Source organism: Nasonia vitripennis, chromosome 2, assembly GCF_009193385.2.
Source record: "Nasonia vitripennis strain AsymCx chromosome 2, Nvit_psr_1.1, whole genome shotgun sequence".
Lineage (NCBI taxonomy): Eukaryota > Metazoa > Arthropoda > Insecta > Hymenoptera > Pteromalidae > Nasonia > Nasonia vitripennis.
Genome location: NC_045758.1, coordinates 27,005,169 through 27,027,100, shown reverse-complemented (window position 1 = coordinate 27,027,100; position 21,932 = coordinate 27,005,169). Strand labels below are relative to the sequence as shown.

The following is a 21,932-nucleotide window of genomic DNA, read 5'->3' as shown; positions in this document are numbered from 1 at the left end:
TAGGGTGAATCGTTTTTTATAAACGGACACCAGAGTGCACAACGGGTAAGACAATTTTTGATACAGAACTTTATCAATAAATGTGGTACGCAAATTATAAGTCTTACCCAATTTTAAAAGAAACTTATACTCATTATTCAACGCAAATTGAGTTTAGTTTATAATTAGGGACCATGCTATCAGGATTTTTTAATTAAAATTACAAAAACAGTCAAAAATTTGAAGTTGCACGCAAGTTTTTCTGATCAGTCTCATTTTGCTGATAAAGATCTGATGTATCCCACCTCCGCTGCGATAAAAGGCATGTTGTTAAAACAAAAAGTATTCTTCTGTCAAACTGCAATATTACTGAAAAACCTGAAACTTGAAATTTTCAAAAATATCAAAAAACCAGTACATGCTGATCCATCGGGGAAATACATACCTTTCAAAGTCTCTCTCATTTTTCTCCAAAACAGAGACCTGTAACAATAGCAATAAAAAAAACCTTCCCACACAAAACCATCGAGAAGTCAGAGCGAAATAATTATGCGGCCCTCAAATTCAAGCTCAAGCTCTTTGCGGGCGCGAGATTGGAAAAAAGTTTTGTAAGGTCACCCCTCTATTCTTCCTCGGCGGGAGATCGTAAAAGGTCCGCGAAAGGTAATCAATAACCGTCAATATGCACTGCTTGGTAGTACACACACACACACACACACACACACACACACACAACAACAGCTCTCTCTCTCTCTCTCTCTCTCTCTCTCTCTCTCTCTCTCTCTCTCTCTCTCTCTCGCTTTAATAAGAGTGTAAGCCCGAAGGTCCCGGAGCCCAGTTTTACGACTCCGTGACACAGGACGTCACTTCGGCCGCCGCCTCTTTATTATACCGCAGCCATCTTCGCGTTTTCCCCGCGCACACGCGAATTTATTATTTATAAAGTCGAACGACGACGACGCGACGAGCCTGTTTTCTTTTCCGCTCGCGCGTGCAGTTTTGTTTTCTTTTTTACGCGCGAGCTGGGCGAGTATTCCGATATTGTATACTCCGGAAAACTCGGGGATTTTACTGCGTGTATCGATCTTTTTTGCTCCTTAACGAAGCGTAAAAGTATATACGTATATATGCTTGTACGCGAGGGAGTTATTGAAAAATCGAATGCTGCTGCTGCCGCTGCGCTTTTATGACTGCAGGATTCGCTAGCTGCTGCGCTCGTTGGTGCATTATAATATCTGTTCGTATATATATACACAGTTTCGTCGCTTGTTTTCCTTTACGGATTACTCTTTTTGCGCACGAGTATACGTGTTATATCGGAGGGAAGACGGAATATTGCTGTTTAACGTTCGTATATGGATTTTATAGCGGAGCTTTTATACGTCTGATTACAGAGTGGACGTTTCGAAGACGGCTTTACGAGTCTATTTAATTTTGAACGCGATGGCGTTTCAGCTCGCGATATACATGTATAGTTTAATGTTCTTGAAATAATGAAAATTGTTCAATCGACTATTTTTGAGCTCTTCAAATTAGCCGCGAAATCGATGCTCGACAAGTGTATTCCTTGCGATTAAATTCTCGATTCAATCAAGCCGATAAAAGTAAGCCCTCATATAATACACTTGCTCCGCCGCACTACAAGACTTATCCAAAACACCCACACTATATTCACCCGGAGAGATTAGTTTCAATTCCGACGTTATCAATAAAAAAGTCTGCCTATGTATCGCGCGCTATATACGAATGACGGCATAGAGTTGTATTCCAGCAAAAACTTTTAACTTTTTATCGGACGCGCGCACTGGCTTACGGATAAGCCGACACTTGCCCATTGGCCGGTCACTTTTTCTATCGATATATTGCATGGAAAGTATTGCCCGTGTTTAATGATACTGATGATTGATTAGATAAGAGTAAAAGCTGTGGATTTATCTGGAGTGTGAACATCTGCGATTCTCGGCGCGGGCTATGTATGTTCTGTGATGTGTTTTCACTTCCTTTCCGCTGATGCGTGTTTGATTAATTTAAAAGTGTAAAAACGCTTTTAACTTTGCATCAACAGGTCTGACGTACTAAACTTTAAAATAATTTTTGAAATTCAGTTTGGACTCATAAAGCATCGTTCCCACATCTCGATTGACAAGTCCAAAGTCACACAGGGCGCAGCTGCTTCAATCGAATTCGTTAAAAAATATATCCACACCACGCACACGGCACATCCGAACAGACACCGTTGAAAAAACACATCAGGCGCGCGACTCGTCGAGCGAAAGGGAACGTGTCGGACGAAGACAGGCGCGTGCATTTAATCGATAATCAGCTCTCTCTCTCTCTCTCTCTCTCCTTCGCAAAAAGGATTCACCAGCATATATACGCAACGCATCTGCGGACGGAGGTATCATCGCGCCTTCGTTGTACAAAGGACCGATCCATCATCCTCGCGGACTATATACACAACGAAGTGCGAGAGAGAAGGAGAAATCGAGCCTAGCGCGCATCATATATATAGACGCAGCGCGCGGAGATTGAGATCGCTGTAAACATTTTCCTATCCGTCGGAGCTTTGCATAAGTCGAGTGTGAGCCCCTTTGTGGCACGTGCTCGCGCGAGAGAGAAATTCGTTTTTTTCCGCATCTATATATTATCTATTATACGGTTTGTTTTTAGCTGTGCGCGCGCGAGGATGAGCTAAGCACGTCGACGCGATCGGCCGATTTTTCTTTTTTCATATATACGATCACGTTAATAATATATGTCGCGGCGGAATACTACTACATACATATACACACAGCTCTCGAGAATGATGGTCGATATTATGCAAGCCATATACGAGTGTGGTTTTTCACGACGGACTTATTCGCGTCAGAGTGATTTTTCAAAGCTGCGGAATTATAAATATTGCATTGGAATAAAAAAGTTAAAGGGTCTGGTTGCGCGGCGCTACTGCAACGCAGCTGCGAAAAAACAACGAGAGCGACGCTCGCGGCTCGCTCTGGTGTAAATTTTATGCAGATTTTATAGCGCGCGGAGGAAGTCTGATATGCGTGGAATCGTTATATTGTGATGATTTTATTTGCGAGAGTTTTCTTCTCGCAAATAAAGCACGTGGCGTGTATAATACGTCATGTTGGAAAAATCGATTATAAATAACAGCGGAATATATTTCAAAACACGCGAACACTTCTAACGCACCCCTCGAAAAAGGCACGAAGACTCTCCTTATCCGCAAAATCACAGTTCGATTGCACCGCTTATACACAATAAGCGACTACGCGCATCATCCACAGCCGGGCGAATCTTAAATTGGCGTATACACATCACACGCGCTGGGGCTAAATGCGTCTTTAACGACGACGACGCGTCGGGCGTCGTATTCAGGCCTAAATACATTAGAAAGCTCATTTAAATACGGCACAATGGCGCGAGCGGCTGAATTTTCCGCGCCGCCGCGAATCTCTTGTCTTCCCCGTTCTACCCCTATTCCACCCAGCTCAGCGTCTCCCTATCGCCTCGATCGCCAGGAACTTTCGAATATCGCTGCTGTGTGAGACGCAGTCGTCCGCGACTCGATAGAAGCCGATCGGGATGATCGTAGCGAAGAGTAGCTGCGGTGGAGAGATTTCCCGACGGGCCAATACTTTTCCGAGCCGAGAGCGAGGAGCATCAGCCGGCGCAAGAGCGCGCGCGCGCGCAAGACAATCACGTTGACATCGCGTGATGGATGTGCTCTCCGGCGCTGCGAAAATCACCCTCAGTTTTCCCACCAATAAAGCCCATTGTAAATGCGAACTATTCGAAATATTAGAGCGGGAGAGAGATAGAGGACGATTACCGGCCGTTCCGTCATCGCCGTTGACGCACCCGTAATCCTTTCAGCCCTGTCTTCTCGTTCTTTTTTTTCTGTTTAGAGACACCGCGCCGTGTCCCTCTTTCTCTCTCTCTCGCTTGATGCGAAGATTTGCATTCGGGCTGATGCGCCTTTTTTATTCCCTCGTTTTGTCTCCCTCGCATTGTGCTCGCGTCGCTTCGTTTTCTCTCTCGTTGCAGCTCGACGACGGAAAAGGACGCGTAATCGATATGGATTTTCTAATCATGATGTATCTCTCTGCGGGAGTTTTTTTCGCACCGCGGTGCTGCTGGTGGTCCGTTGCGTCTGTTTATTCAGCGGAGCGATGTGATTGCGACGTTCACTGTGCTGCCTATGCATGTGATTACGGGTAATGGAGTCGATCGAGATGGAGGAGATAGGGTATAATGATGTAAAAATTGGACGATTTTTTTGCCGTTCGCGCGGTTCGAAGAGTTGGATTTTTTATTTCATGCATTAAGTGTTGAGAAAAGCTGTACTGTAGACACAGACTGAATGTTATACAAAATTTGAATTTTTTTATTACAAGCAACTGAAAAGTATACTCGCTGCACTTATACAGAAAATTATCCCCAAAAACGTTCGCTGCAGCAACAGCACCGAACGCTGGACCAAAAACCGCTCTCTTATGCGATTAGAGCGAGAGCTGCAGCGCACTTTTTTTACAGTGCCTCGAGCGGTAGGAGAAACTCTAAATGCAAGCTGCAAGAAAGTGGGCAATTTCGGCTTGATTTATCGTGACGTTTACATTTTTATGTTTGGATTAACATAAACGTTCGCAGATCAAAATTTGTCGGCCGAAGAGAGAAAGGAAAGGCTGACTACAGACACTCTCTGCCGCGCTGCGGTGTAACGATAATTGGCAAATTCGGGATATACAAAATGTAAAAATAACAGCATTGCAGCGTGTAATGTAATAAAATTAAAATATTTAAAAAATAACGCACGCTTATATACGACGCGCGTCTTTGACGATAAGCCTACTGCGTGCACATTATATTCTCTGCGAAGCCAAACTCGTATAATAGACAACAACGAAGCGGAGCAGAGCGCAGAGCAGAGACCTTCGCAAAGGCCGATTCGCATAAAAAGAAACGCGAGTATATAGCTGCGCGCGCGCTGCAGCGACGTAGGTACTTTGAAATGTTCATAGATGAGCGATCAAAGCAGTCATCGTTCTTCCTGCGAATGCGTCGCGTAAACGCGATTCCTATGCACGACTGCAGCGCTGCGGACGCGTCGTTCCGTGTATATAGGATAGAATATAAGTAGGCATAATGCACGGCCGTCGTGCGCATCTACGTGTACAATGACAGCGAGAGTATGTGGTGGAAAAAGTCGCTGGGTATATTATATCGCGGGGTTTATATATATATATATATATATATATATATATATATATATGAGATATGCGGTGGTGATGAATAACGTGAAGATGATTTTTTTGTCGAATGCTTCAAATTTGACAAGAACATCGGCATAATAGTTTATAACTTTTTAATACAGTGTGAGTATAAAATACGATTTTTGTATCGAATCGAAAAATATCGTTTGAAACACTATCAGCGTGCAATTCAACACTTTCTGCAAACAGCTCGTATCAAAACGCATATTTTCGGATCAACTTTAATCACGCACGCATATGGAACTTGAATGTCCCTCTATACAAAACTCTCAAATGCATCACACTCGCGCGTATTAATTATCCCGTCAACTCTCTCACTCTCTCTACAATAAACTAAAAATAGTAAATACAAAATTGATTAATCCGCAATTACAACAATAGATTATTTACCGTCTAATAATACCCTTCTCTTCCTCCACCTCCTGTTATATTAGCAAAAGCGCGAGATAATAAGTTCAGGGCGCGCGCGCTCGCGCTCGAGTCGCGCCAGAGGCAAAAACCCGAAGACAAAGCCGCCTCTCTTGCGTCGCATCAGCGGGATAATAATTATTCCACCGCAGATATCTCTCTCTATATATAAACATCACCGCACCGCAGACATAGCACCGCTGCAGCGACCAGTATAGAGCTTTTGCACGGCATATATATTTACTTGCGCGTATATACACATACACACGCGGAACATGCAGGACACACAGCGAACCAAAGCTCGCGCGTGCGGTAATTCGTATTCGTTCATACATATATATAGATAGTAGAGACAGCGTGAGAGAGAGAGTTTGGTGTCGCGGGTATATAGATGCAGCGAGGGGTGTCAACACGCGTAATCGAGTCCGCACCCCACTGTCGGCTATCTGTTTTATTTATCCGATAACACGCCATTATGGACACGGCGAATGCGGCCGGCGCGAAGAGAGAGAGAGAGAGAGAGAGAGAGCTACAGCCGCGCCCTGTATAACGATTGGCTATTTATAATAACACGTGGCGTATCGGTAATTAGGTGTGTGCTCTGCAACGCGCGCGCGCGAGCGCGATATGAAAAACCGCGAGTGAGAGAGAGGACGAAAAATTTATATGCAGAAGCGACGACGCGACGCGTTATATTTTCGCAGGTTGTTTTTTTCGCCTCGGGATATGACAGCGGATGCGCTGCAGTCGGCTGCCGATTTTTAAGCGATGTGTGTGTGTGTGGGATCGCTCTATTTATATACGTGCCGCGGCCACCGTGAGAGCTTCGTGATTAACGGCTCTGGTAATTTTTGCATTTTTCAATCGTTTGTTTTGCGCGTGGGATGCGAGTGAGCGAATATATGCGCATGGTTTATTCAGCGGTATTTGCAGGTGTGCGTGCAGTTTGCATTGACTGTGTCGCTGGATTATTTATTTTTTGGGGGTTGGATTTTTTCCGTGAAATTGATCCAATTTACCTGCACTAGAGAGAAATACTTGAAAAAATAAACGTCTGCATAATACATGTACTTAGCGTAATCTATATTTCATCGCAGTCGTACAACATATCTCGGTGTAATTTCAAAAAAATATTAGCCGGACGAATCGCATGACGTAGACAAAAAGCGTTGCGCGCGTGATTGAACTTTGGAGTAAAAAAGTCTAATGTATAGGTCCTAGCTATAGGGATTTTCACGGACAAGAAAATCGCTTTCGGAGTGAAAAAGGCCGCTTGAGCGATGGATTGACGGATGTATGAGCCAAATGTACTAGGCGAGGCAAAAGTTCGATGGAAAAATTCACTTTCATCTTTTACGTGTACGAAAAGCTTTCAATCTGATATCGCCCTCGCGTCGTTCTTCTATATTCGTATGCACGAGTATCTAGTTCTTTACTCTTTCTTTTTTTTTAAAGTTTCCACATGCGTATATAACCATGATCATCGAGGCACTCAATACCGACGATAAAAATTAAAGTAATTTTTGGCGGAAAATTTCCGAAAACCATTATACTCGGCAAAAATAAAATCAGAGCACTTCCTGCAAAACTTCATCGAATTTTCCGCCACGCCACCGCACCAGCTTTTCAAGCCCCGGAGCATCGACCTCCGAAATTCACGGCAGTAGCCCGCAGACACCTCTCGGCCATCGCATATATCGCTCGTTGACCCTGCTTGCGCGCGCGTCGCTTTTTTCCTGCCTCTCTCACTCTCTCTCGAAAAAAAAACGTACCGAGAGTCAAGCCTAAATTGCGCGAGGTCAAGGTATCAGCTGTGGCACCTCCGACCACGTGTGTGCACGAAAATTTCGCCCTCTCTCTCGCTCCAGTCTCCACACACGCACTATATAGCCATGATCCTTTAGCTAAACGCGCGTAAATGTGGGTCACGGGGCCGATGAGGGCACACGATGAGGGGTTGACCGGCCAGGCGCGTCGACTTGGCGGGGAGTCCCCTTTTTTCATCTCTCCTCTTCCTACTGCTTCGATCCTTCGACGTGCGACCCCCCCCCCTTCATATAGCTCCCTGCTCCACACATGCTGTGGCGGCGGCGGCGCTTCTTCGCCCATCTACGAAACGTCTATGACAAGATAATCGGCCGAGGGATCCTGGCGAGCTGCTCCGCGTGTGTGCTCTCTCGCTGGTTATAAGGTATATGTATATATAGAGGACTGGTGAACTGCAGAGGCGCCGGTTGATCTGTTATATGTATAGGTGGTCTTTTAGTTTGGGCGAGGATCGCGAGACTGCGATGATTAGCGCGGGCGATTTTTTTGATGATTGCAGAGTGTGGGTGATAATTGTTTGCGGGGGATAAATATATATTGGTTGGGTAGTTATCTTATAATGATGGTCTAAGCTGATTGCGGATGATTTTGAGTATAAGACCTGCCAGTGATATCGTTGCATGTTGTGCAACTAATTTTTCGAATGCCTGACATGACAGAGAATTTTACTACTTGTTTTTTTCAAAAATAGCATAAGTTTGAAATAAAGAAAATATTATTTGTCAAGACATTTCAGGTCTATAGCTATAAAGGACAACTTATTTATAATGCTTGAGCGAGGAAAAAACGCGACGATCCGTTGCAGCAATCGTCGAACAGATACCGCATTATTCATCGGAATAAGGAACGACATATGGTCTTCCTGTGAGTATTGCCTCATAATGAGAGCAGCTCGTTATACCATCACAAAGGTGAACTTTTTCAAGCTATATAGACCCTTTTTTTTATAGTCGATTCATTGTTGTACGATTAGCTGTGTATAGCTATGCTGTGGCGATAATTGCTATAATCCACGGTGATGATGCTTGAAATTCGATGTGTAACCGAGCGACCGAATAACGTCATACTTGTACACTGACAAATTAATGTTTACTCTGTGATACCACAGGATATGGAATTACGTCAAAACATCAGATTATTCTTGCACTTAATGTTCTAAAAACAAAGTAAACCTTCCGTCAAAGTATACATGTTTCAATATAGAAACCTTAGCTGCAGAAATACTACCACAGCAGCGATCATTCGATACCAAAAGCATCTTTGGAACAGGAGACGCTCCTGCACTTTCTTCTCTTTTCACCCGCTGCATACTTAGTCTTTCCTGAGTTTCCTCCAACATTACAATTCGTCCTGCCAATAAAGACAAAGCGAGCAAGAGGCAACATCAGCGCGCTGTACTGTACTCTTTGACGTCAAGAGTAAAGGAGACGCTGCAACCCTGCTGGCAAATGACAGAGAAAATCTGCTAAAGTTTGATAAGAGGCATGCAGCAAGTCAGAAAGCCCTTATACACAGCCTGCAGGGCGGATGCTGGCTGCTTTCGAGCGAGAGACCGGGAGAATGAAAATCAAATCCAGAAAGCGAGTAGGTAGTAGAGGGCTGCAGCGCTCTCGGCGGGGGAGAGTGGAAGAGAGTACCTACAGAAGAAATAAGTGCGCGCGCGTAATGCTGATGGCGAATATGGTGGAGAGAGAGAGAGAGAGAGAGAGAGAGAGAGAGAGAGTACGAGAGCAGAGACGTTTGTCCTTCTCCTCCTCCTCCTCCTCCTCCTCCTCCTCCTCTGCCGCCCCCACTCCGACAGTTTCTCCTTCTCTTTCTGGCTCGCGCTCGCGATCGATTCCAATGCCGGGGACATTCTTCGCCGCCGTCGGAGACAGACTCGAGAGTCGCGAGGAAGACAAAGAGACACACGCGCGAGCGCGAAAGAGGGCGGAAGGGAGGACGCGACGCCGCGCGCTCACCTGCATATGCCCTCCGCGGCGGCAGCGCCAGCGCAGAGAAGAGGCCGCCCGAGCGGAGAAGGAGAAACTCCCTCTCCCTCGCCTCGCGCTCGCTCGCTCGCTCCTAAATCTTCGCGCCGGCACTCGCGAGAAAAAGAAGCGCGCTCCGAGCCCCCACTCCGGCCAGCCCTGAGCCCGTTGGTCGAGGCGCTCAGAGCCGGGCGTGGCGGCCAGCCAATAGGGGCCGTACCCCCGACTTTCCTCCCACCAATGAGCTGGCCGCTAGGGCGCGGAACCACGCCCCGCGGTTACCCCCACCACCGGGCCCCACCTTCGCGGCGCGACCGCTGGCGGCGCGCGAGCAAGCGCGAGCAAGCGCGAGCGAGAGAGCGCGAGGCCGGAGCGCACCAGCCGACTCGACTGCGCGAGTGAGAGCGAGAGCAGAAAGCCCGCGCGCCCGCGCAGACACAGACGGATACGGAGAGAGAGAGGTAGCGCAGCAAGCACAGCAGACGGAGGCGCGAGCGCGGCCGACTCGTGTTTTTATTTATTACATTTGTGACTGGCTAGAGGGAAATACACACACGTAGACACAGACACACGCTGCTCGCCCGGCGCGGACCACGGAGTCACTCCTCTCTGCCGCAGCTGAGCCACACTCTCGCGAGCCGGGACTTCGAGTGGAGATACGTGCCTTGCAGAGCTGCTCTGCTCTGCTCTGTCACTCGTTCTCATTCATTCAGTGCGCGTGGACTACACCTGGACTCTGTGTTGTTGTGCGTAGCCTGCCTAGTGAATTTTCCACTCGCGACGATGGACCAGTGCCGTTGGAATTATCATTAGTGCACACGGTATAATACGTATAGAGAAGTGCGCGACAGCCCGGTGACACTGTGCGCGGCGGACACGTGACTGTCTCTCTCTCTCTCTCTCTCTCTCTATCTCTTTTCCGACCAAGTCCAACCACGACGGCTCAAAATGATCTGATAGGCCCCGCGTGGATGCTCTCCGTCGATTTATCGAAGGACCGTCTAGCGTATAGGACACGGGCTCCGAGCGGGAGCTGCGCGCAGCAGGCGTAAAATGACTTGTACCCCCTGTCAGTGCTCTTAAGTTACCCAGGCGGTCCGGGCTAACCCGCGGATCGTCTCCGTAGACTTGTGCACCATCAAATCATCAACAATTCATCCCCTAGCGAAGATCTATCCGTGGTTCAGGGCCCAGCATTCCGAGCGTCAGCTTTGGGGCAGCCCTGAGTTGCAGCAGTTGCAGCAGCACTACGAGGCTCGCCAGCAGCAGCAGCAGCAGCAGCACCACCAGCCGACGAATCTAGCGCCCATGGATCACGGAGCGATGGACAGCTCATCGGAGCACAGCAGCCGGGCCAGCCCGATCGGGACCAACAGTCCCAAGAACCCCAACAGCCCGGCGCAGAGTCAGTCGCAGGTGCACTCGCTGCCGAGCGCGCACCAGCAGCCCCACCCGCGCGACCAGCTGCAGCGCGAGCACAGCCAGGCTCAGCAGCAGCAGCACCAGTCCCACCGGAGCGTGCCGACGCCGGGCTCGCCGACGCGGGGCTCGCCGCCCCAGGGCTTGCCGCTGTCGCCGCCGCCGTTGTCGGGCGCGGGAGCCGGCGGCGGAGGCGCGCCGGCCGGCATGGTCCCGAGGATGCCGGGCCTGCCGCCGCCGGGCCTCGGCCTCCTGGGCCAGTTGGGCGGCATGCTCGGCGGTCATCACGGCCCACCGCTCGAGCTGATGGCCGCCCACCACGCGGTCATGCCGCCGAGGAACTTCAACAGCCCGCCGCCGATCAGCTCGAGCGACCCCACGGCCAACGAGTGCAAGCTCGTCGACTACCGCGGCCAGAAGGTCGCGGCCTTCATCATCCAGGGCAATACGATGCTCTGCCTGCCTCAGGCGTTCGAGCTCTTCCTCAAGCACCTCGTCGGAGGCCTGCACACGGTCTACACCAAGCTCAAGAGGCTCGACATCGTGCCGCTGGTCTGCAACGTCGAGCAGGTTAGGATCCTCAGGGGGCTCGGGGCCATCCAGCCGGGAGTCAACAGATGCAAGCTGCTCAGCTGCAAGGACTTCGACGTGCTCTACAGGGACTGCACGACCGCCAGGTAAGCATCAATTCTTATTCGCGTTATTCTATGCGGCTCTATGGAAAGCTAACTTTTTTCTGCACGTAGACTTTGACGAAATTAGTCGGCGATTGCACTGCTGCGCTCGTTGCGAGCTTTGACGCAATAATTATGGGCGCCGCGATCGTGATGGATTGCGAATTGTGTATATACGTGTATGTAAAGCGGTATTGCGCGCGCGCGCGAGGTGAAACGTGCGTTTTTGGCGAAAATTTCAGACGCTGCGCGCTTCTAAAATAGTCTGGGTGGTTTTACATATTACAGTATACATATAGGAGAGAAGCGAGGTTTAGAATACTGCAAAAGAGCGGCTTCCTTTTGCACGTGATGATTCGATAATTATAGCTATGCGCCGTGTTTCTATGTACGGATGTACACATACACACACGTGAGAGAGAGAGAGAGAGAGAGAGAGAGAGAGAGAGAGAGAGAGAGAGAGAGAGAGAGAACGCAGTTTCACGAGCGGACCGTAAATAGTTGTTTCTAGAATTGCGAAATAACGCTTCTCGGTAATAATACTCGCTTTTATGTCGCTTTTTAAAATGTATCCTTGAGCGAAGAAAAATATTAAAAATTGTATTCCTTGTGCTAGAAGATTCTTGAGAAAAATCATTCGTTCTGTCAATATACGTATAAAGAATAAAAATTATCCACACTCAACCTACATCGCGACTCTCGCAAAAGGACACATCTCTAAAAAAACCCTCTCGACACACGCATACAGCGGAGAGCCGAGTACGAGCGCAAATATCTCGAGGAGAAATCTACATCGTGCGAGCTCGCGGAAAATTTCTCTATATCCCATGATAATGCATACGTCGATCGGTTTTTGCGCGAGCGAGCACGCGCTTGATTAATTAAAAAAAAAAGGAAATCCAAGTGAATATACCGGATTGTCCGCATAACAAACGATAAGCAATCGTTGAATCGTTAAACAGCCGACTTTCTCGTATCCTGCGCTGGGACACACACACACGTCATCATCGACGCGCAGCTGTCTATATAGAGATATTGTGTGTTATACACACGTGTGGGAGAGACACGTCTGTTAAGAAACCGGGATCGCAAATTTTCCGTGGGTTAGCCGTTCTCTCTCTCTCTCTCTCTCTCTCTCTCTCTCTCTCTCTCTCTCTCTCTCTCTGTCTTTCGTGACTGAGAGGCACAAGCCGTGCGAAGTCTGCGTCTACACTGCCTCGTGGCTATCACGAGTCCGAAAGTTCGAGCGAAGAGTTCTGGAATTTTTCGTCTGCGGCGACGGGTTAGATTTTGGTTATGTGTGTGTATGTGTATGGCTGTGTTGCAGCGAGGTGATTGAATTATTGGCTCTTTGAAATTCACGCTGAGGCTTGCTTCTGCTTCCTCGTAGAAATTTAATTATGAGATTGAAATCTTCGGCTTCTGTTGCAGTGTGCATGTGCGTGTAACGTTTTCTATTATAATCTTCGGAATAATACGGTGTGTCGCCTTAGATTTCGCGAAAGATAGTGCGCGAATGACAGATGCTGGAAGTATAGGAAGTCATCTCTCGTGCGAATGCAGTGTGTGTCAAATGCACTTTTAATTACTTCTCAGATATCTCGCGGAATTATAAAAACATCATGCTTTTGACGTGTAGGTAAGCGCTTCCTACATATACCGACGTTTCTCAACGTCGACCGCAGACGGAGAGCGCGGAAAATCGCTCGCTGGAAAAATATTTCGTATACATACGTCATTTTAGCGTAAAAAAAGGAAACAACGCAGCGCCGTTGAAAAATAGCGGAGAAAATTTCGTGGGAACCGAGATAGCCCGACGTGGAAGAAGTGTTGATTGAAATGATCGAAATCCCGCGCGTTTTAAATGATGTTTTATGCCCCGGCCAAGAAACGGAAGCTCGAGTCCTCGCATACATTAATAACACAACGTGTCGCCTCTGGGCAACACTTCGTCTTCGGACTCTGCGCTCCCTTCCCTCCTCAGCTCGTCTATATACATACACACCTATAGTCAGGCTTTACTCTTAGCTCTCGGCTCTGCTTTTTGCCTTTTTTTCCTCTCGTTCTATCATCTCTCCGCGCGCGCGTCTATTTTCTCCTTTTCATATACGCCGCGCGCAGCAATAAACGATAGTCGAATAAAACTTTAATTGCCCGACGGACACGAGACGAGAGCTATGGTAGTAGCGTACACACGTAGACACGAAGCTATGATTGAGCTTCTTGAGATGCATGTTGATATCTAAATTGCTGAGCAATTGTCTAACTTTTCCCATGACACGTGAATAGATCGGATCTTCTGCTTCTTCTTGTTCTTTTTTTTCGTCCTCGTCGTCGTCATAGTTGAGATAGGTGTACCGTATTTTGAACTCGCGCGCGCGCGGATACATCATTCGCTCTTCTCTGCGATTAATATCATGCAAATGCCTTCGACGCTTGGATAAATTCAAAATATTGTGATGTGCTTATTATTTTCGCTCTATCTTCTCGTCGCGCACAAAGAAATGCTTACGTATAAAGTACACACAATATGTGAAAGAAACTGTCGGCGTTATCGAAGTAGTTCGATTCGCCGCTGCACGTCAGTGCAGATTTTACGTAACGAATCGCAACTTTACATAAGAATGGCTTCAAAAACACTGTAGACGCTTGTACACAACTAACTTGGATGAAACAGTCGATTTTCCTCGCACGAGCAAAAAGCCAGAGCGGATTCGACTCTAATCGCGCCTTTCACTAGTCGCATAACGCTTTCGATTCCTTATCACTGTCTTCTTTTTCGATATCACTCGCTGGGAGTGTGCAGTATAGTAAGCCACGTGCTCTCAATTCCCCCATGCACGTATATGCTATACACACCGCATCCATTCACATCGAATACGGCTCACAGAGCAGAGTATACCTATAGCCGTTTCTACGATTGTCACGCGTGTGCGCGGGACGCCAACAGGTGTCCCTTTCACGGCGCCGTTTCTCTGAATGAATCGTCCCTGGGAATTCTACTCGCTTCGTCCCTTTCTACCCCACCCACGTGCCAGACGAAACGGAATGGTAAACGGAGTGACGAGGGGATCTCGCGAGAGAGAGAGAGAGAGAGAGAGAGAGAGAGAGAGAGAGAGAGAGAGAGAGAGAGAGAGAGAGCGAGACTGTACTATATAACGTCAACCGACGGAGGAAGTATTGTGCGTATAGAGGCTTTGAATTCAAGGCGTTTTATTGTGGTACAGATTGAGCGATATTCGAATGTAGGTGAGATGATTTTCGAAAGGTTGAATTGAGGCTTATTTTTGGAATTGGAGCACAAAGTATAAGCGGATTCGAGGTAGCTTGACAGACTCATACGCGAGAGTTCTTATCGCACCAGCTGACGTATCTTATAAAGAATTCGTTCGAAAAGATGCTGATGAATTAGGTAACTTAGTCGCAATATGTGTCGATTTTCAGTAAGTCAAAAAGGTAAAGCTGTCATACGGCAGTTATTTTAGCACGAGCGGCCCAAGGAGTAGGTCCAACAAGGTTGTTTTCGTAGACTGTGGCACATATCTATGCTATATCTATACTCGGCGCGCGGATCGTTACGGGGGCAACCGAAAAGTGACTATACGCCACCTATCTTCGCTAGCCAGAGACTAGAGAGAGCAGGAAAGTTGAAGCGGTAGGGAAAGCAGACCAATTCAAAGTATTATAAGCTTGACGCTACTGATTCCGTATAGTTGCACACTGCTAGCGTGCCGCGGATCCTTTTTTCGGGCTCGTATAAGTCTCTCTCTTTCTCTCCTCGGTAGTCTGCCGTCGGCACACGACTCAGCGCTGCGTAACTATATATATATATATATATATATATGTGTGTGTGTGTGTGTATACACACACACACACTCTTTATATACCCCGAAGGGAAAAGCCGCACACTCGTGTGCCCTTGTATTTTCCTTTCCGTCTCTCTCTCTCTCTCTCTCTCTCTCTCTCGCTCTCGTATCATATCGACGGTGGCGGGTCTTTAACCCCCGTTTTTACAATTTCATTTTTTCCGCCCGGCTCGTGCGGATTAATCCGGCCTTTCATGTTCGACGCTGCTGCTGCTGCTCCGTATGGTTTGACAGCTGAGAAATTATCGTTTGCTTGTAATATGACGGACGAGGAGCGCTTTTTTTGTTTGGAGAATGCGCGCGACTACTGCAAGGCATTGTGTCTGTTTTCGCTATGGCTCGATGCTTTTTCCGGCGATGTGGATATTTTGCTTTTTAGAAATCGATGAGTCGGCAGTAACGATATGCTCTTTCGTTCTCTCTCTCTCTCTTTCGTTTTCCAAGTTTACGGTATACGTATCTCTGTCGGAGCTGATGATGATGATGATTTTAATCGATTGGATAAAGCATTTTTCGCACAAAACTGATGTCTGTTTTGCAGATGAAAAAAGTAATTAAACGCTTTGCTCGAACGCCGTCATAAATCACGATATATCTATATCGCGTCGCGACTACCGACTCGATAAGGCCTTTTAATTATTCATCAAAATTTCCCGAAAAACGTGTTCGACAAGAGAGCATAATTAGCGGAATCGACGCGCGTTCTCGCACTTTTCCGTCGCTGCAGCGCATAATAAATAAAGTCCCAGTATCCCTTATCCCGCGTATCTCTCATATCATCGATAAGATATCTTTCTCTTTTACTCTTTTCGCGCGCATAAATTATCCGCGTATAACCCGCGCCCGATGGCTATAAATTTCAATTAGAAACAACGATGGCTACTTTCCTAAGAATAGAAAAAGAAACAATGCTAATTCCTTCCCTGAAGATCTCGCGAATTCCAGTGTGACCCTCTGGTCTCCGTGTTATATGCATATGCATCTGCCGCACGACTACACGGAGAGAAATTTATCACTAAATATTCCTAAAATTTTCATCAAAAATTACTATACTGTATAGTAACGAGGAGACAAGCTTGACTTATATTAAATTTTAGTATACGGTATAGTAAAATTTCAGATCACCAGATTTTACTACACAGCATAGCAATTTTTACTATACCGCATATCAGAGTTTATGGATACTTAAAGCCTTTTAAAAATATGTTTGGCCCTTTTATTTTGTCGTCTGTTGGTGCTTTTTTTCTTATTTGTATTTGTTGGGGGTGTCGCAGGCGAATTTTCATTCATATATTTGTTACATTTAAATCTCGAAGTTGCATCGCATAGAATTTCATGATATCCTAATTTACATACATTGCAAGCTATTTTTATTATACACGTCGCAACCTAACAACGCATCGCTAAACAATCACATTTATATTTATGTATAATGTTCTGATCTGGAAGTTCCTTATATACATTCCTTATATACGAACAGTTTTTCGTCACTTGCGAGTGGAGTTTACAAGTCGCCCCCTAGCGGCAGTAAGTGATCAGACGAATTCCTGTCGTCGGTTTGAGTTACGACGAATTTTCGAGCTCTATCGGTAATTTTTTACCGACGGAACACAGCAAGTCATAGCGAAGTGCAATTTTTACTATACTGTTATAGCAATTTTTGATAAATGTATAGTAAATATTCACACAAACATACTATATTTTCTGCATAGGTTAAGTTTGTCTCCCGATTAGGAGAAAATATAGTAATTTTTAGTGATACATTTTTCTCCGTGTATATAGTACACACACAGGGTGGTGGGTTAGCGGCGTTTCCGTGTCAGGCGATAATTACCGGCGGCAGCGCCGGCGGCAACACATATCGATCGAGGGAAAAAAAGAGTAGCTGGCTAGCTGAAACTCGGGATGATGAAGAGGCTGATGCTGCTGCTGTGGCCTCGGCGACATGCGCGGCTCTCTTATATGCACGTGTGCAGCGACGTTGTACTGCGCCGAAACGTTGTACAAGCGCGAAAAGCGGAGATTCGAATAGCGATACAGCAGTGGATTGTTTGGAAATTCTTGGATCTCGTGTTGCAGGTGCTTTTGAATTTCGTGTGTGTATTTTATAAAGTGAGAGAATGTTGTAACTAGTCGGGTCAACGAATCCGAGTTACTTTTACGTGTACCTAGGGAAAAACGTCGGATCGTTGCGGTCGTGGAGCGCGAGCTATATGTAAGAATGAATCATCTTTTAGTTGGGATTCGTGTATAATGCTGATGTCTGGGTGAAAAACGATGAAGAGAACAAACAGCCGGAGAGTATGGAAAAAGCGTAAATTGACTAGGTAAAGATCGGAGAAAAAAGTGGGCGAAAAAAACGTTTGGCTTCTGTACAGCTCTCGGTTTTTATTCTTCCTCTGTGTCTCCTGTCGATTTGTGGTTTTCCTGATCTCTATTCATTGTGGTTTATGTACACTTATTGCACACATATATAAGTTCAAAAATTCAACTCAGATCACGATTTAAATTGTAGTAAATAATTCAGAAATACATTAACGATTCCGCGAGCGCGTGATAAATACCCCCGAAAAATTGACGCTCAATTTTTATTAATTGCGCATCGAATTACCGTTCGCGTTTCCACACATACAGCGGCAGCAGTCCAGAACCACGGCGATAATTCAGACGAATTTTTCTTGCGGTCAAGCGGCGCCGGCTGCAGCTGAGAGAGATGCGCATTGCACATATAGTACACAGATGCTCGGTAGCGTGCGTGCGCGATATTCGATCCGGCGTTTTGCTCGCGAAGCCGCAGAAAAAAATGGGAGCTTATACTTTTTTCGGATATATCGAATTTGCAAGACGCGCTTTTGAGAGTCTTTTCTTTTTACAGAGTCAAAGAATTTTCAACGTCTGATCCCGCCTTGATCTACTATACTTAATCAACGATTTTTAACCGATGAAATAATTCCGCGGGACATTATCCAATCCTTTCAATTAAACTTCTTAGTCACGACGGCCGCGCGCAAGTACAACATTTTCTAGATCAATACTTTCGTGTTGGCCGAAGAAAAGCCTCCAGAGCAAATAAATCGCCAGTTTCTAAGCTAACAAATGTATACGAGTATACGAAAAAACCATTAGGAATTCCCCGTCGTCACTGCATAGAAAGAAAATCGATCTATCGGCTACTCTCGAATACATAAGAATCCAGAGGAGATAGTAAGAAACGTATAATATCGTCGGTGCAATGCGCCGAAGAAACGGGAGGAAGGCGACTGTCTCGATTTTCTGTTTTTCGGTGACGAGCGAGACGTGTCGCGCTCGAACAGGCGGAAGCCAACTGGACTGTTTATAATATTAGAAGCCATTAGGGCGCACTCGCTTTGCTTCATTGCGCTCGTGGAGTATAGGTTTTTTTCTTGCGCTACTGGGTTTATCTCTTTTTAGAATCGAGAGGCTTTCTTACGTGCGGTTTTCCAGAGATTCCGTGAGCAGATCCGGACGTTGATATTATATTACTCTTTTCGTATCATTAAACGCGTGGCTAATCCGGTTACTGTTTCTTGGCGTTATGACTGAGTGATTGAGAGGTTATTCGTATGAAGGAGTCATCGATCCTTCCCCCTTTATTTTAAATGATTCGATTCGGATTAAACAAAGCAAATCGACTAAATTTCTATGCAAATCTTTTTTTCACGCCGACTATCCTGGAGAGCCAATGTCGCGTAACAGCTTTTATTAGCTCCGATATACAGTTATAGAGCCGCTCGATTTGGTCGATCGTCGTCTCGGGAAAAATGCGCGATTTTACACTACTTCCATCGCAAGGAAAAAGCTGGGAACAAAAAAGATAGGAAAAGATAAAAAAACAGCTCGATCCCAATGACCACAGAGTAGAGCGAGAATCTGCGCGTGTGCGACTGTCATTGCATAACTCCAATGTAGGATCTAATCGGTACGATTAGTTCAGCCTTCAGCGAATCACACAGGTTTTCGAATCAATTTTTTCATTGGATGAATTGCTCGCGATAGATAACGTTGCATCAGACGCACTCTCTGCTGCTGCTGCAGTACACGCGTGCGCGTTCTTTTGTTTGCTATTTAAACGATTTAATGCTCCTAATTATAGCAGCGAAAAGAGGCATAACCGGTCTCGTCGAGGCTTATTATTATTATTTTTCATCTTCGCTGCGGCACACTGAGCCTCGATCAATCATCGGTGAAATTTCATTCGCGTTAAAATTCGAGGTTGGAATTTTAACGGGTTGATAAATCCTGTATAGCCGGACACACTCGTGCGCCGGTGTAGACGATACCCACGAGCGGGCTCATGCACAGAAGTAGAAAAGGGCGGCCCGAGAGGAATTAGCCGTTGGCGTGGAGATAAGAATAAGGTCCGCGCGCGGCACCGCTTTATCGCCCTTGCCCCGTATAAGCCTACAGCGGGAGAAACGCGAGCGAGCGATGCTTATCACACTCGGCGCGTAATTGCATCCGTGCGTTTGCTCGATTCGCGTAAACACAAGTCCGAGAGTTTCGAGAGTACATATGCAAAAAGAAAGGAGAATCTTTCGAAGGTCATATTCTACGGAATTAATAATGTATAATGAAGAAAAATATACACTGAGAGAACATATTAAATATATTAAAATTTACTACATATGTAGGAAAAATGACTATATTAGATAGTAAAGGCAGGTCATACTCGCTCCATGACGATTTTTACTATATTCATAGTAAAAATTGTTAGACTTATATTAAAATTTGTTACGTGTTTACTAGAAATTACTACTATATAGTAAAAATTATTTTAAGAATATCTCCGTGTGCCAGAATTTGAGGTTATAAAGTTGATTTATGCAGTAATCAGAGACCAAAATCTATAATTTGATGTGTATCTGGTATTATTAAGTGATAAAATATCATTCGCTGCTATTATTTATTAATTTTGGTCAATTTATTATTAATATTAACTCATGAGTAAATGTGATTAATATATCAGATTTGAAATTTTGTACATAACAGTACTGTTTGGGTAAGTGGTCAGCGCGCTTGACTTCCATGCCGGAGGTCAGGTTCAATTCCCGTCGCCACAAAAAAATGTCTTTCTTTCATTTATTTCTTTCACTTGACAGCATTAACTATCAATAATAATAATAAATAATATTCGAATAAGCGCGTAAAATTGGCCAGCAAAAAAAAAATTATATTTTTAAAAATTTCATTTGAGTATAGAAATTACTATCTGAGATAGTAAAATTTAATACAAAGCAAGTATAACCGCCCGTTACTATATAATATAGTAATTTTTCCTGCATATGTAGTAAATTTTAATATCTAGTTTTCTCAGTGTATAATATACCGATATACATGCGGTAATGGGTAGCGTAGCTTCACGAATGTGCAGTTATGATTTTTGCATATAAGGCCGAGGGCCTGATTCTTTTCTCTCCGCGAGTATAGCTACACAGGCTAGAAAAGAAAAGCTGCATCGGAGAATATAACAATGCCGGAGTTCGCGGGCTCGATGTGCGTCGGCGCGACTAACGAGTCGGCTCAATTATATCAATTAATTTACCTGTGGAAAAGAGCTGAGACTCGAACGAACCGAGAGTCTGCGCTTTTTAATTGATCTCTACTCTGGCCTACCCTTTTTTTTTCATTCTCTCGCAACTGCGTCTAAAAATGGGCGATAAAAATAAGAAAATGATGCGCAACGGAACCGGGACAACAGCAGCAGAAGCAAAGCCTTGTACGAAAAGAGGATCGACGAAGAAAACGAGCTTCCCCGTAATAATGCAGTTTTACGGTGTATAGAGGGACGTGGGAGTCGCGGCCCTGGGCTGTAATTCAATGCGCTATTAGCCGTTTAATTACGAAATTGTGCATAGATTAATTGGCTCCCGTAATGGCCCGCCGACAATAACACGCGGCTACTCGCCAAGTGTGTGTGTCTTGTGCATACTATACGAAAGAGGGAACTAAAGTGTGTGTGTGTGTGTATATATATATATACGGCTACCACAATAGAACGTATACCTATCCTATAAGCATATTAATATTTATTTCCCTCGATTCACGGGGCACATAGAGTTTCGAGCGCGCGAGCAAATCATCGCATGATCTTATTAGTCGTGGAGAGGAAAGTGCGAATAAGAGCGTATGCGCGAAAAACGCCAACAGTAGTGAGCGCGTGTTGCCGCCGGGTTTATTGAAAGTTGCGATGATTTAGGTAAATTTCGTAGTGATGCGCTGAATTATTCGCGAGCGCGTCGTGTTGCCGAGACGAGTCATTAGCTATATGGAAATCAGTATATAATCCTGTGAGGAATAATTACGGTTTTTTTTTTTTTAACGCATACGTAATCAACGGGAAATATTAACATCGACAAACACACACGTACTGTTTGCCTTTCCCAATAAACATAATGAAACGCCACAATGGCCGAATCACGACAAAAGGCTCTCATCTCTCCGCTCTGGAAATTTGAATAGCAAAATAAATTCGCGACATTAGAAATCGCTCTA

General features: G+C 45.7%; 1 protein-coding gene across 4 annotated transcripts in view; it reads left to right on the top strand.

Moving 5' to 3' along the window:
- The first annotated feature begins 9,824 nt into the window (after positions 1-9,824).
- LOC100677798 (dachshund homolog 2) overlaps positions 9,825-21,932 on the top strand; it is a 218,506-nt gene continuing 206,398 nt past the window's right edge. For 2 of the 4 annotated variants that reach the window (XM_016982882.2, XM_016982880.3), the window contains exon 1: positions 9,827-11,556. In XM_016982882.2, the coding sequence (XP_016838371.2) occupies positions 10,769-11,556 (788 nt within the window). In that variant the 5' untranslated portion in view covers positions 9,827-10,768. Of the gene's footprint in view, positions 11,557-21,932 lie in introns of all 4 variants that reach the window. The other 2 variants (XM_016982883.3, XM_016982881.3) reach the window with 2 other exon arrangements.